Source organism: Barbus barbus (genome assembly GCF_936440315.1).
Source record: "Barbus barbus genome assembly, chromosome: 44".
Lineage (NCBI taxonomy): Eukaryota > Metazoa > Chordata > Actinopteri > Cypriniformes > Cyprinidae > Barbus > Barbus barbus.
This window is the reverse complement of record NC_136722.1, coordinates 7,811,368-7,826,628: the sequence shown is the minus strand read 5'-3', so window position 1 is coordinate 7,826,628 and position 15,261 is coordinate 7,811,368. Positions and strand designations below refer to the sequence as shown.

Genomic DNA, 15,261 nt, shown 5'->3' with positions numbered 1-15,261 from the left:
AAAACCAGGCTTTAGTATGACTATTTATATATAAACTAACGATGAGGCAATAATAATTGGCTCAAATAAAATATAAAAACCAAGTAAATTGCATCGTTTTATTGAACTACACTGTTAAAATACATAATGTAATACGCCTATACATAATATGAACATAACCAACTAAAGTACATAATGCATTATAACAAATACCTGCAGAGGGCGCCTCTGGTGACGTTTCACTTTACAGCGTGATTAAACGACGTTTAAATCCATTTAATTTTAATATTTGGCCACATGCAAACTCAGGAATGTGTAATATCGACAACACTGACTGCCGCAACAAGCCTAGCATGCATAAGTTTCTGCATTTACCATATGTGATCTGTTCATAATATAAAGACTAAAGATTAAACTGCTCAATTCATATGGATTTGTGTTATGAAGGTTTACATTTTTTTTGTGTGTATTTTGTGTGTATGTGTGTGTCTTGTTTATGCTACATTGTGGGGACCAAATGTCCCCACAAGGACAGTAAAGCCTGAAATGTTTGACATTGTGGGGTCTGCGGTCCCCACGAGACAAAAATAAATAAATAAAAGTAAAAATAGTAAAAGATATTTATCTGAAAGTGTAAAAATCTTGGGGATAGAAAATATTGTTTGGTCAGTATAAATAATAGAAGTCTATAGAAAGTTCCCACAATTCACAGAAACAAACGTGTGTGTGTGTGTTTTGAGGGTGAATAAATGATGACACAATGTTCATTTTGGGTGAACTAATTCTTTAAAGGGTTCATGTTCAAATGGGGGAAGGTAATGGCATGGTAGGATCCTTGCTGTCTATGCAGGATCAGAGAGCTCTCAGATTTCATCAAAAATATCTTAATTTGTGGTTCGAAGATGAACGACTGTCTTACGGGTTTGGAACGACATGAGGGTGAGTAATTAATGACAGAATTTTCATTTTTGGGTGAACTAACCCTTTAAATAAATACCATTAGTTCCTTACAGATATATCAACAACAAAACAGTTTTTGTAAAATTGTTTACAGAAAAAAAACATACCACAAAGCTTGAGTAATTTGTAAGCTCACCGTTAAAGCACTGAATCCATTTCCTCCTTTCATCTCTCTGACCGCCCACATCAAACATACTGACACACAGGGAGAAAGAAATAAGAAATGTTTCTGTATAACAACTAAACAAATAAGTATTTATATAAATGTAGTAACTGAATGCAGTTATAAATCATTAGATCAATTACAGATACTTTAAATATTGGGGTCCAAAATTCTAAGTATACTAGTGTAAATGCTTCTATTCACCCCCCCCCCTCCCCCCTCCATTCTGTTACCAATGGAATATGGATTCCTTGCTACTGTCGCCTTTGGCTTGCTTAGTAGGTGACACTTAATTCTTGGCAATATTGTCGACTTGATTCCACAGACACTATTTGAAGAGAACTGAACTGAGCTGGACAATGACTTCACTAAATCAATTATGAACTGACTTTAAATGAAAAATAGTTTATTATTGTTCTCATTTTAGAGCTGAATTTTGAATTCAGTTCTAAATTTTTTAAAGTGTTATATAAATAAATGTGACTTGACTATTCCTCTCTAATAGACTTCACATGCACATTCACCTCAACATTTTGTCTCTGCCAGCTTAGTCATATTCAGTGAAATGACGGAAGTTTTGATAGTTCTGCTGAGAGATTTCTATGATTTACTGAATTTTAAAATGTTTTCCTAGACAAATTAGACTGTAGATGAAAATTTAAGATTTTTTTATATTATTTTATAATATTACACTGCTTAAAAAAAAAAAAAAAAAAAATTGAGGGAACACTTAAATCACACATTGGATCCCCATTAACAAAATATTCAAGCTGAAAATCTTTACTTGTAAACACTGTAAGATGATGTGACAATGGTCAGTGAAAGCTGAAATCATCAACCCATTAAGGGCTGGATTCAAAATCACACTGATCAATACTGATCCAACTTGCATGAATTTCATCACAGCAACTGTAAATGTAAATCAGTCAGCAAGTCACAGCAAATGTAAATCAGTAGATTGTATGGCCTCCATATGCTACTTGCTAGCTTCAGATGCTTCAATAATGTTAAAACACAAAACTAGAGACAAATCAGTCAGAAAGGATAAAGAGAGAACATTTGCTGATGTGGCCACCACCTGCAAAACCATTCCCTTTTGGGCTTTTGGGGGGTTGTCTTGCTTCTCCAGTGCACCTGTTGTCAGTTTAATTTACAAAAGCAGGTTAAACAGATTCACAATCACGTATGCTTCATAATTGGACAGACTGATATCCCTCACGTTTAACTGACTTAGTATTATACTGCAATGATTAATTGTTCCCTTAATTTTTTTGAGTAAAGTATATGAAGCAATGTTTTATTTAGTTTTATTTTATTATTATTATTAATGTAAAACACAACCATTTTAAACTTCACATTTAAATAATTTAAATTTGAAATATTTTTCAATTATATTTGTGGATTTCAGAATCAGAATACATTAGAGATATAGTCAGCTCTTTTGATTTTAATGGGACTCACTGAAATGACTAACTGCTCACTTTAAAATATATATATATATATATATATATATATATATATATATTTGAAACTGACAAATTAAGTAATTGAGTTGAGACATCAGTGTTTGTTCCAAATGTAATAAATACTACTTTGCTTTTTGATTCAACAGAATATTATAAATAATAAAACTAATGAAAATGGCATAGACTAAATTAAGCTGCTTGGAAATGGTCTTACAACCTTTACCTTTCTTCACATGCTTTCTGATTTCGTCAAACAACTCTCTCCTTTGCTTTCTCTGGTCCCTTGTTCAGTATGGTGCACACAATGATAGCAATCAGCATAGCGACTACATTTATCCTTTTAAATACTCCGAATGACAAATTAAAAGATTTGTGTGGAGGCTGTTTGCTAAAAAGCTACTATAATCCAATATTTTCTAGGGGAACCAACAAATCTGTTCTTTGAATATATCTAGAGTAAGCAATTATTTATCTCTTTTCACACTTCCTTTGCATTGTTCAAAGGAATGCAGATATATGTAAGAAAATTGCTTTTAATTAGTTTTCAGGAGGAATTAAGCTTTTTTTTTCTTTCTTTTTTTCTTCAGTGAACTGTAATGGTTCCAACAACTGTGTCCATATGTCTGAAACTTCGCTGAGGTATGCACTACATCTTTCTAAAATCGCTATTTTATAGATTTATATTTTTTTCTAGGAGCTCACTACTAAGATATCAAACCTGCATTATGTAATTTACATTTTATTAATTCCAATTATGTTTTGCCTTAAAACAGAAGAGATGTTTGCTACAAATGACAGGCATTTGGGTTGTTCAAAATACAGCACAAGCAAAACTTATGAAAACAAGTCGTTTATTTAATAAAAAAAAAATGTAATTACAAATTATATTACTCACATAACAATGTCATTGCAGTGTTGAACTTAAAGGTAATAATACCTCATGGGTTTGAAAATGTCTGTGTTTGATACAAGGCCCTTATGCTTAACACTAGAACCGCCAGGGGTCGCTGTATACCTAAAACCGCACATGAAAACTGTTTTTATATGGCTAAAGAATATATTATTTTTCTGTATTATGCCACTGTCTTTACAAAGAAGTGTCTAGAGTCATAATATGACTATGTCTAGTCATCAACTATATTTTTGTCCTGTTATTTTATGTTGAAGGCTATTTTTTTTTTATGCAGGCCACTAATCACTTTTCATAACGGTCAATATAAGCTAAACAAGCCTGCACTGACAACAAGAATTAGAAGGAAGTTGTAATATTATAATAGTCAAGTCAAATCACCTTTATTTATATAGTGCTTTTAACAATACAGATTGTGTCAAAGCACTTAACTGTATCAAGTTGGAGCATAGAGTGTCAGTAATGTATAAAAATAAGATTAAACACTCAATTTTTAGGTAAGGCATTTCATTATTGAGTTCAGAGATGTCATTGTCTAGATCAGTTTAGCTTAAATAGTATCTGCTAAATCAAATTGACGATAATCACTAGAAATTCAGTGTCCCCAACTGAGCAAGCCAGAGGCGACAGCGGCGAGGAACCAAAACTCCCTCGGTGACAGAATGGAGAAAAAAAAAACCTTGGGAGAAACCAGGCTCAGTCGGGGGGCCAGTTCTCCTCTGGCCAGGAGATAATTGTTTATTTATTGTTTTAATTCAAATTTAAAATGTATAAATGTATTTATTTCTATTTTATATTGTTGCAATTTCTAACAATAATTGTATTATGTAGTTAGGTATTGTATTATATATATATATATATATATATATATTTTTTTTTTTTTTTTTTAATACAATGTCATTAATCAATATAGGCTTATTAATAAAACCGGTGTTATTTAAATGACTAAAATAGCCTATAGACAATAATGAGCAATAATAATTCACCACAATGCATAGGATGATGCGATGACAAATTCAAGTGCACAATTAATTATTAATTTGTTTAGTTATATCACTTATCATTTGAATGAGAGTAACACCAATAAACTTCGGTTAATCAAAAAATGGTTTTATTCCTTATCATAGATTGGATTTTTTTTTCTTCAGGAAACGGGCAGTCTAAATAGCAACACAGAAGCGAACAATAAACAATAGAAATACCAAAACAAAAGTTAAATAATTAATCCAAATTCTGAACAATTATGAGTAACATTAGGTTAAAACATCTAAATATGATGTGTGGATCGCTGTCAGATGAGCCGTCATCAGATGCTGAGCCAACCCAGGATGCATCACTTATCTCCCCACCATCAGACTCTTCATCGCTCATGGTATTTAGTGCTTCTTATACCTCTTCAGCATCCATAAATCGCCTTCTTTTACTCATTTTGTCTTTATTTATTAAACTATAACCACTAGTACGGTGAGTAAAAGGCATTGCCTAGCACTGTACAATGTTAAAACATAAGCGGCAAGAAAATGACAGCGCAAAAATATAGGCATTAAAGGTGGGTAAATTTAACCCACTGGCACTTATAGGTATAAACGCCCTGTGTTTTGATCTGGTTTTATCTAAACAATTTTTAACAACAGGGGATTGTAAATTACACAAATAAAAGTAAAAGACTGGGAGACTTGAATGTTATATTAAAAATCTGTTATGAATATTTGAAAAACAGCAATGGGTAAAATTTACCCAGTGGTGGTTCTAGTGTTAAATGACTGCAGAATTCAAGCTGACATGAACAAAACATGATGATCTATGTTTTTCAGCATGGTTTAAGAAAACTTTACCATTTTTACTGAAAGAAGTTTACATGGTCAATGCCATAAATTTGTTTAGGAATGTGCAGATTCGTACATATTAATTTTAGCTTTTTAATATTTAAAATGCTATTGCTGAGATTAAAAAAAAAATAAAAATCTTTTGGAGCCTACTGTAGCTTAAAATGCTTTACTTGTACATAAATATATTATACCAAAAAGCTGACTTACTGAAAGTTGACTTTGTCTACTTGAAATCGAGTTTCAAAAATCCCTGAAGTCAGAACACGGCACCTCAGCAAATCCTGAAAGAAATGGACAAACTCTCAATTCGATGACACTGAACACTAATAATAAATATAACTGCAAGCAGTGATACGGGGCCAAGTCTGTCTAAGGGTTCCGTGACTCCTATAAGTAGCTTAAATACAACAATGTTACTACTGCAGCGTTTGTTGCTTGACCCCTAGTGATAACAATAAACAATTTACAAATAATCCTTTAACATTTCTGTATTTGGCAGATGTGTGTACTCAAATCAGTTTAGAGCATATCCACTTTTATTTGTCAGTACATATGTTTTCTGGGATCAAACCCATGACTGTTGCATTGCTAACAAACCACTCTACCAATTGGGCAAAAGGAACAGGAAACGTGCGCAACTGTGAAGCCATGTGACTGTGAACCCTTTTGACTATGAACCAATGTGACTGTGTGATTTAAGTACACAAGGGGTGACAAACTCCCTAGTTTAATTATAGATTCATGAGTTTGTCATTCAGTGTTAATGGCAAACAAACTTCTTGTGTTCAAAGGTGGCTCAACTTGAGATCAGACTTGCGCACCGAGGTCAATGGGTGGTGACGTGACATGTGGCCAAGTATGGTGACCCATACTCGGAATTTGTGCTCTGCATTTAACTACCGCCCTTTCCCCTCTCTACACCCCTCTCTACTGGCCTTTCCCCTCTCTACACTCCTTCCTCTATCCATCCCATTCTCCTCTCTTCCGTCCTTTCCCCTCTCTACAACACTTCCCCTCTCTACCGCCCTTTCCCCCCTCTACACCCCTACCCCTCTCTACACTTCTTCCCCTCTCTACACACCCTTCCCTCTGTTTCACTCTTTCCCCTCTTTACACCCCTTCCCCTACCTACTGACCTTTCCCCTCTCTTCCGTCCTTTCCCCTCTCTACACCCCTCCCCTCTCTACTGACCTTTCCCGTCTCTACACTCCTTCCTATCTCCACCCAATTCTCCTCTCTACACACCCCTTCCCCTCTTTCCCCTCTTTACACCCCCCTTCCCCTCTCTATAGCCATTTCCCCTCTCTACACGCCTCTTCCTCTCTGCACCCCTTCCCCTCTCTACCGCCCTTTCCCCTCTCTACACTCCTTCCCCTCTCCAACCCATTCTACACTCTACACACTCTTCCCCTCTCTTCCGTCCTTTCCCCTCTCTAGTTTTTTAATTTTACCGAGACTTGAGTTGTCGAAGGTACAACTGCAGCAATTGGCTCCAAGTGACACAAAATTACACCGATATATAAAGTTGTACCACACGGGATTAAAAACCATAACCTGCTGTTCACACGCCTATTGCTGATCCTGTTACGCCACTGGGGAGATGAGAATGTACACAGAAATGAATTTGTACTTAAATGCACTGCCATAGTTTTAATAAATTGACATGAGATCATCCTTGGAAAGGCACAGAGCCTGCAACAGAAGCAACTTCTGCATCATTTCTTGCGGTCTGGGCATGCGTCACACTGAGTGGCGAACCCACGACATGTAGCATGCGGGATCCGTGGTGTAATTGAGTTAGTCGCTCATGCTTGGTCACAAGATTACTGAAGAGAGGTTTCAGTGTGAGAATTGAGCTCACAAAAGCATGAATTAGCATTTTAGACAGATTAACATGCAAAGATAACTTAATACTATGTAGTTTATGGTCAGCCTGATAGCTGAGATGCCACAGAACGAATGGCAATCGGCTAGCATGCTAACCAATTAGCATGCTAAGCTAACTAGCATAAATCAACAAGCACAGGCACGTTCTAGTTTGCCGAACTAGTTCTCAGGAACGGTAGTGAATATGAAAAATCTGTTCAGTCATTTATGTGCGGCTAGGTCCAAAGATCGTATGATCAGATTTTGGACAAAATTTAACAAAATTTGTAGGAAGAGGAGCAATAAAACTGTTTTTCATTTACTTCAATATGGCTGACAGGTACATTCATGGAAAATGACAAATGAGACATTGTCAGAATCGGCATAACCCAGGGAACAAAACGACATAAAATTTTTTGCAAGAATCGTTATAGCTCTGGAAGACTAGGTGGCGCTGTATTCTGTTCAGCTGTCTCCAAGTGACACAACATTACACGCAATTTCATAAAGTTGCGGCCTGGGCATGTGCCAACCGGGATTCGAACCCACAACCTGAAAGGTTCAGGGACATTGGCTTAGCAGAGTGCGCCACTCGATCACTGCACATTTGACAGGCTTCTGAGGAGAGGTTTAGGAGTGAAAATGAGCTGACAAAAAGTTCTTTTTTAAGCATTTTAACCAGCAAAGTAAAGTTAATTGTAAAGCAGCTTATGGTTAATTCGATAGCTGAAGAGTCACATTAAACAGAATTGTAATTGTTTAGCCTGTAACTTAGTAGAATGCTAAGATTACTAGTATAAGTCAACAAACACAGACACGGTCAACTTCCAAGAGGTATTTCTCGGGAACTGTAGTGAATATCAAAAATCTGTTCAGTCTTTTCAGTGCGGCTTGGTCCAAAGATCGCATGATCAGATTTTGGATAAAACTGAACTAAATTTGAAGTATCGCTTTTATTTTAGTTTTTTCATTTATATGTTTATTATTGAAATGTTGTTATATGCATGTTATCAATTTTATTTAATTTCTTTATTTACTTAAATATGTGGGTATATAGTATTTATAGAGTTGCTTTTTCTTATTTGTAAGTCGCTTTGGACAAAAGCATCTGCTAAATGACAAAAGTAAAAGTAAAGTAAGTAAATCTGTAGGAAGAGTAGCAAAAACACTGTTTTTCATTTACTTCAATATGGTGGATTGACACCATGTTACAAAATGACAAATGAGACATTGTCAGAATCGGCATAACCCAGGGAACGAAATGACATAAAAATGATTTAGGACTACATTTCCAAACGTTATAAGCGTTTTTGTAAGAATCATTATACCTCTGGAACACTAGGTGGCGCTGTCTTCATTCTTCCAGGGTACCTCCAGGACATTGTGTTGATGATCCCTATTTGTCCCGATATGTCAAATGGTTCAGAAGATATTGCAATTTATGTCAAATTTCAAAATGGCGGACACATGGTTCAGCCAATCCTGGCAAAGATCATAATTTCCTGACTGACTGTTCAAAAGTTATAAGCGAAAATGTGAATTTTTGGTATCTCACGGCCCATAGGTGGCGCTGTTCCCAACTTTGGCATGGACCCTCAGATCATGGTGTTGATGAAAGCGTACCAAGTTTCGTTTCGATTGATCCAGGTTTGGCCGAGATACAGCCTCTGAACCAATTTTGGGTCGACTTTAAGTTCACAAAATCATAACTTTTTAACAAAGATAAATAAAACAAATCTGTTCAGTAATTTCTATGCGGCTCAGTCCAAAGATCATCTGAGCCAATTTTGGGAAAAAATTGGATCAATTTTGAAGGAGTAGTGAAAAATTGTAATCAATGTGTACCATTTCAATGTTGAATTTTTTAACTGGTGGTGGCGCTATAGAGTTGGTTCTAGAGACCCCAAAGTTGGTCAGATCACTATTCATGTCCATCACTACAAGTGTGCCAAATTTCATCATTTTTTTATGTTCCGTTCATAGGGCTGCCATAGAACCCCATTGGACGAGAATAATAATAATAACTAGAATGTACATTTCCTGAAGAAAATGTGAGTGGGTGCTTGCAGTGGCAAAATTTGCCACTCGGTTGTTAGGGTGTAAGTAGTATTTATATGTGCTAGAATGGAAGATATCAATCTTATAGTAACCCATAGAAACAATCTGTGAAACTAGCAACTGCCTAGCAACACCCCAGGTACCATAGCAACCTCCACAAGTACCCTAGCAACCCCATAGCAACACCCTTGCAACCACCCCAAGTACCCTAGCAACCACATAGAAACACCATAGCAACCACCCTGGGTACCCTAGCAACCGCATAGCAACACCCTAGCAACCACCGCAAGTACCCTAGCAACCACATAGCAACACCTTAGTAACCATCCTGGGTACCCTAGCAACCACCCTGATTACCTTAGCAACCACATAGCAACACCCTAGCAACCACCCTGGGTACCCTAGCAACGGCCCTAGCAACCATCCTGGGCACCCTAGCAACCACATAGCAACACCTTAGCAACCACCCTGGGTACCCTAGCAACGGCCCTAGCAACCATCCTGGGTACCCTAGCAACCGCATAGCAAAACCCTAGCAACCACCCCAAGTACCCTAACAACCACATAGCTACTCCCTAACAACCACTCTGGGTACCCTAGCAACGGCATAGCAGTGCCGTGGAAACCACTCAAGCCAACCTAGCAACCGAGTGCCGAGTTTTGCCACCATCATTGCTAGGGTACTCTGTTTGGTTGCTAGGGAGTTGCTTGGCAGCTGCCAATGATGAAACTCCAAAGGCTTCTTGTCACTATGAATGATATAAACCAACTCCCATGCCTGTGTGACATTTAGAATGGAAGATATCCCTCTTTGGATTTTGGTTGCTAGGGTACTCTGTTTGGTTGCTATGGAGTTGCTTGGTAGCTGCCAATGATGAAATTCCAAAGGCTGCTTGTCAGTATGAATGATATAAACCAACTCCCATGCCTCTGTGACCTTCAGAATGGAAGATATCCCTCTTTGGATTTTGGTTGCTAGGGTACTCTGTTTGGTTGCTATGGAGTTGCTTGGTAGCTGCCAATGATGAAAATGTAAAGGCTTCTTGCCACTATGAATGATATAATCCAACTCCCATGCCTCTGTGACATTCAGAATGGAAGATATCCCTCTTTGGATTTTGGTTGCTAGGGTACTATATTTGGTTGCTAGGGAGTGGCTTGGCAGCTGCCAATCATGAAACTCCAAAGGCTTCTTTGGAATTTGGTTGCTAAGGTGCTCGACAATGGTTGCTAGGGAGGAGCTAAGAAGTGTTGAGGTGATTCATGATTGGCTGTTTGCTGCCCCGAGTCAAATGAGACCACCCTCATGTTTCTATGACAATTCAGTCCAGAGATATCCTTTTAATCTCTCTCAATGGATGTCTATGGAACTTGTTGCTAAGGTGCTCTAAATGGTTGCTAGGGCGTGGCTTGATAGCTTCACAATGATCCTGAGAGATTGATTGGTCGTCTGAGTAAAATGAGCCCGCCCCCTTGTCTCTATGACATTGTGATCCAGAGCTATGTTCAATACAAAATCCCTATGCAATTTACCATAGTAGGTGAAACGCATGCATTTCATGGGACGTCCTGCTCCATAGTAAGTAAATGGGAAATTTTGGGCAGCTCCTGCCCCCCAGGGGTGCAACTTTTACCCCATTGTGAGGTATGTTCTTACAGAGCCTGCCAGCCTCTTCAAATGTGGCAAATCACAAGTTTCTGTGAAATCCTCGCTCTGAGCTATGACTCGTCAAAGTTTGTCGCAATGTTAAGTCAATGGGATTTTTGGGCCACTTTTTCACCGAACACCGTACCCCCGATCGCTTATAAAAGTCATAGCACACCATTCCCGATTAATCCGCACGATTTGACGCCTCATTCGTGGGTCTGTGACAAAAGCTGCGGGAGGAGTTACGCGCCGAAAATAATAATAAGTATGACAAATAACAATAGTTGGTGCCTTACATTTTGCAAGAACCCACTAATAAGTACGAGCAATAACAATAGTGAGTGCCTTGCCTTTGGCAAGCACCCACTAATAATAAAACTTATAATTACAATAGGGGCTACAGCCCATTCTGGGCTTGGCCCCTAATAATAATAAAACATATTACAATAGGGGCTACAGCCCCTATGGGGCTTGGCCCCTAATAAAGAAAACATACAATTACAATAGGGGCTACAGCCCCTAATAAAACATACGATTACAATAGGGGCTACAGCTCATTCTGGGCTTGGCCCCTAATAATAAATCTAGTGTGACAGCACCCTCACCTGGTCTGTTGGTGTGTAGTCACTCTGTCGTACAGACTCAATTCTGTCCAAAAAGCTGAAAAAAAAGAAAACAGTTAACAGACAAATTAAAATACACCATGATTATGATAATACTATACTATAATATGATTAACTAAATGAACTGTAAGACAAATGTTTACCACATCTGACATTCAAAGCAAATTTTGTATGATTTGTGTTTCTCACAAAATTTATTTGGTCATTTTTACTGGGTTTACATTATGCTTTGCTCTGATTGACTAGACTTGAGCATTGTGTATGTGGGAAGCGGGTTACATATGTATTTGATTAAGTGTAAGCATGTGTGAGAATGAGTAAGTTGGTGAGACAGACACATACACCAGAAAATTCAAGTGAGAATCTAAAACCTGCACCGGTGACCAAACTATGTGCTGTGTCTGTGTTGGCCTCCAGGTAGAGCTCTAGCACAGATCACTTCAGCACTGTTTCCTTGCCTTAAAACTTGGACAGGACAACTACATTTTACATATTGTGACGAGTCGGCTGCCTCCCCCCTGTCCATCATCACCACCCCGTCCCGTATTCGCCGCCCTTCACCAGGCTCCCGACGGGAGTGGGTGTGTGAGAGAGGAGGGGCGCTGAAACAGCCAGGGCTGGCGGCATGTGATGAGGCGCACCTGATGTGAATAGAGCCTCATCACCGCCGCCGTTAAATGCCGAACGCGCCTCTCCTCGGGAGACCGGTCTCTTCCCCGTGCATGCACGCTGGTGTCCTCGTGGGTCCAGGAAGGGAGCGTCGAGGAGGACTGCCGCACCCGTTAGGCGGCTGACGGGCCAGGATGCCGGGCCGTCGAGTCCCCCAGAAGCGCCGGGAACCTAAGAGATGGACGAAGCCGCGCAAGAGAAGCCGCCGCCACTCGCTCCCGGCCCCGAGAGGGGAACGCGTGCGGCCACCGGACTCCGCCCCTTCCCTGGACCCTTCCCTGATGAACACTACCCTCCTTCACTAGCCCCGCGGCACAGCGAGGACACCAGGTTCCCTGTTTATTTGGACACTTTTCCCCTTGGACACTTTATTTTCCCTGTTTATTGTTTAATAAAAACCTCTCCGAGGCTTGACGCCACGCCCACTGTGTCTGTCGTTGGCTCCTCCCGCCACAATATATTTTGCAACTGTACAGGCCATGCAGTGAGTACTGCAAGCTTATCAGATACTGTATACTTCTACATATGACAAGTTTTTTCTTTTGCTTTTTAAATGTTTGTCATGCTGTTTGGGGGTCAATGATGCCTGTTAATGATGATGGTGTTATACACAGCCATTTTGGGCTGAACAATACATGGCTCATTCAAAAATGGCTCATTCAAACACTCCCCCACATGCCTACGTCACGATGTGGAAATATTTGCTTAATGCCGCCCAAATGTTCACGCAAAGAAAGAAGGTGTGGTTTCAGAAACCACAGTAGTGTTGATACAGCCATGACAGGGAGACGCTGTGTGTTTCTATGCGAAAGCAAAAGCACTTTACTTGACCTTCCGAAAGTAGATGCATTTAGGAATCATTAAGATAACTTACAACAGAACAGCACAACCCAGATGTTATCACAACGCAATTTATGGACGACAGTTTCGTGAACCTAGGAGAAGAGGTAATTCTGACTTTGCTATGACAATCTGGTGCTTCTGAATCAGTGACTGTGTGTTTTGTTATTAGTTTAAAGTCTGTGTAAAGTAAATTCTGAGAATTGTTTGTAAACATTATAAATGTTAGAAAGGCATTGCTGAAACATGTTACAAAGACTGTGAACTATGTAGTACTTAATTGTGGAAATAGACCGTTAAACAGTTTTTCACCATTTTTGTGATCAGGATTTTTTGGGCAGGGCTAAATCAGGACTGGATGACACAATCGATCAACCGAGCACGGCCCGTTTCCCAACAAGTGTGTTCGACTTGAAGCAGCACTGCAGACTGATCAGTGTGTGTGACATCAAAGTACAGTGAGAGCTACAGAGAGCAGATGATCCTGATGCTTTCAAATCGCTCTTGCGGCACTTTGATGTCATACACTGTTCGTTCTGCAGCGCTGCTTCATGTCGAACACACCTAATACAGTCAGGTCCATAAATATTGGGACATCGACACAATTCTAAAATTTTTGGCTCTATACACCACCACAATGGATTTCAAATGAAACGAACAAGATGTGCTTTAACTGCAGATGGCCAGCTTTAATTTGAGGGTATTTACATCCAAATCAGGTGAACGGTGTAGGAATTACAACAGTTTGCATATGTGCCTCCCACTTGTTAAGGGACCAAAAGTAATGGGACAATTGGCTGCTCAGCTGTTCCATTGCCAGGTGTGTGTTATTCCCTCATTATCCCAATTACAATGAACAGATAAAAGGTCCAGAGTTCATTTCAAGTGTGCTATTTGCATTTGGAATCTGTTGCTGTCAACTGTCAAGATGAGATCCAAAGAGCCGTCACTATCAGTGAAGCAAGCCATCATTAGGCTGAAAAAACAAAACAAACCCATCAGAGAGATAGCAAAAACATTAGGCGTGGCCAAAACAACTGTTTGGAACATTCTTAAAAAGAAGGAACGCACCAGTGAGCTCAGTAACACCAAAAGACCCGAAAGACCATGGAAAACCACTGTGGTGGATGACCAAAGAATTCTTTCCCTGGTGAAGAAAACACCCTTCACAACAGTTGGCCAGATCAAGAACACTCTCCAGGAGGTAGGTGTGTGTGTGTCAAAGTCAACAATCAAGAGAAGACTTCACCAGAGTGAATACAAAGGGTTCACCACAAGATGTAAACCATTGGTGAGCCTCAAAAACAGGAAGGCCAGATTAGAATTTGCCAAACGACATCTAAAAAAAACCTTCACAGTTCTGGAACAACATCCTATGGACAGATGAGACCAAGATCAACTTGTACCAGAGTGATGGGAGGAGAAGAGAATGGAGAAGGAAAGGAACTACTCATGATCCTAAGCATACCACCTCGTCAGTGAAGCATTGTGGTGGTAGTGTCATGGCGTGGGCATGTATGGCTGCCAGTGGAACTGGTTCTCTTGTATTTATTGATGATGTGACTGCTGACAAAAGCAGCAGGATGAATTCTGAAGTGTTTCGGGCAATATTATCTGCTCATATTCAGCCAAATGCTTCAGAACTCACTGGACGGCGCTTCACAGTGCAGATGGACAATGACCCAAAAGCATACTGCAAAAGCAACCAAAGAGTCTTTGAAGGGAAAGAAGTGGACTGTTATGCAATGGCCAAGTCAATCACCTGACCTGAATCCGATTGAGCACGCATTTCACTTGCTGAAGACAAAACTGAAGAGGAAGACAGTTGAGAGAGAGACTGCAGCTTTCCCGCGAGTGGGCGTGGTTTCAAGCGCCGTCAGTGGATACGCCCCCAGCGTTTGAGAGCAGAGAATACTGCTTATTTTTTCAAGATTTTGATACCTTATTTTGTTTACTTGGCGGGTTTTCTTAAGCATTCAAATTTGGCTGGGTGGTTAATAACACATTTTTCTGTGGTGTGACAAACTCAGAACACACATTTAATATTGACTTTACACGAACTTTAAGTATTTGCTATTGACTGCTCAAATGCGGAGTTTTGTGTGTTGTGTGTGTGTGTGTGAGAGAGACAGGGAGACACGATCACACAACCACGGCTTGTGTACTGCAAACACATAGGAGCATCATCACTGTGTCTGTCACGTGACTCTGTTCCCCTTTTGGGCTTGAACTGATGGTAAAACTAAGGAC

At 39.4% G+C, this 15,261-nt stretch overlaps 1 protein-coding gene across 1 annotated transcript in view; it reads right to left on the bottom strand.

Annotated features, from left to right (window-relative positions):
- gnal (guanine nucleotide binding protein (G protein), alpha activating activity polypeptide, olfactory type) overlaps window positions 1-15,261 on the bottom strand; it is a 238,373-nt gene that overhangs the window by 72,490 nt on the left and 150,622 nt on the right. The window contains exons 6-8 of the mRNA XM_079407004.1: window positions 11,485-11,539; window positions 5,515-5,588; window positions 1,076-1,134 (exon numbers count right to left, since the gene is read on the bottom strand). Of these exons, the coding sequence (XP_079263130.1) occupies window positions 1,076-1,134; window positions 5,515-5,588; window positions 11,485-11,539 (188 nt within the window). The remainder of the gene's footprint in view (window positions 1-1,075; window positions 1,135-5,514; window positions 5,589-11,484; window positions 11,540-15,261) is intronic.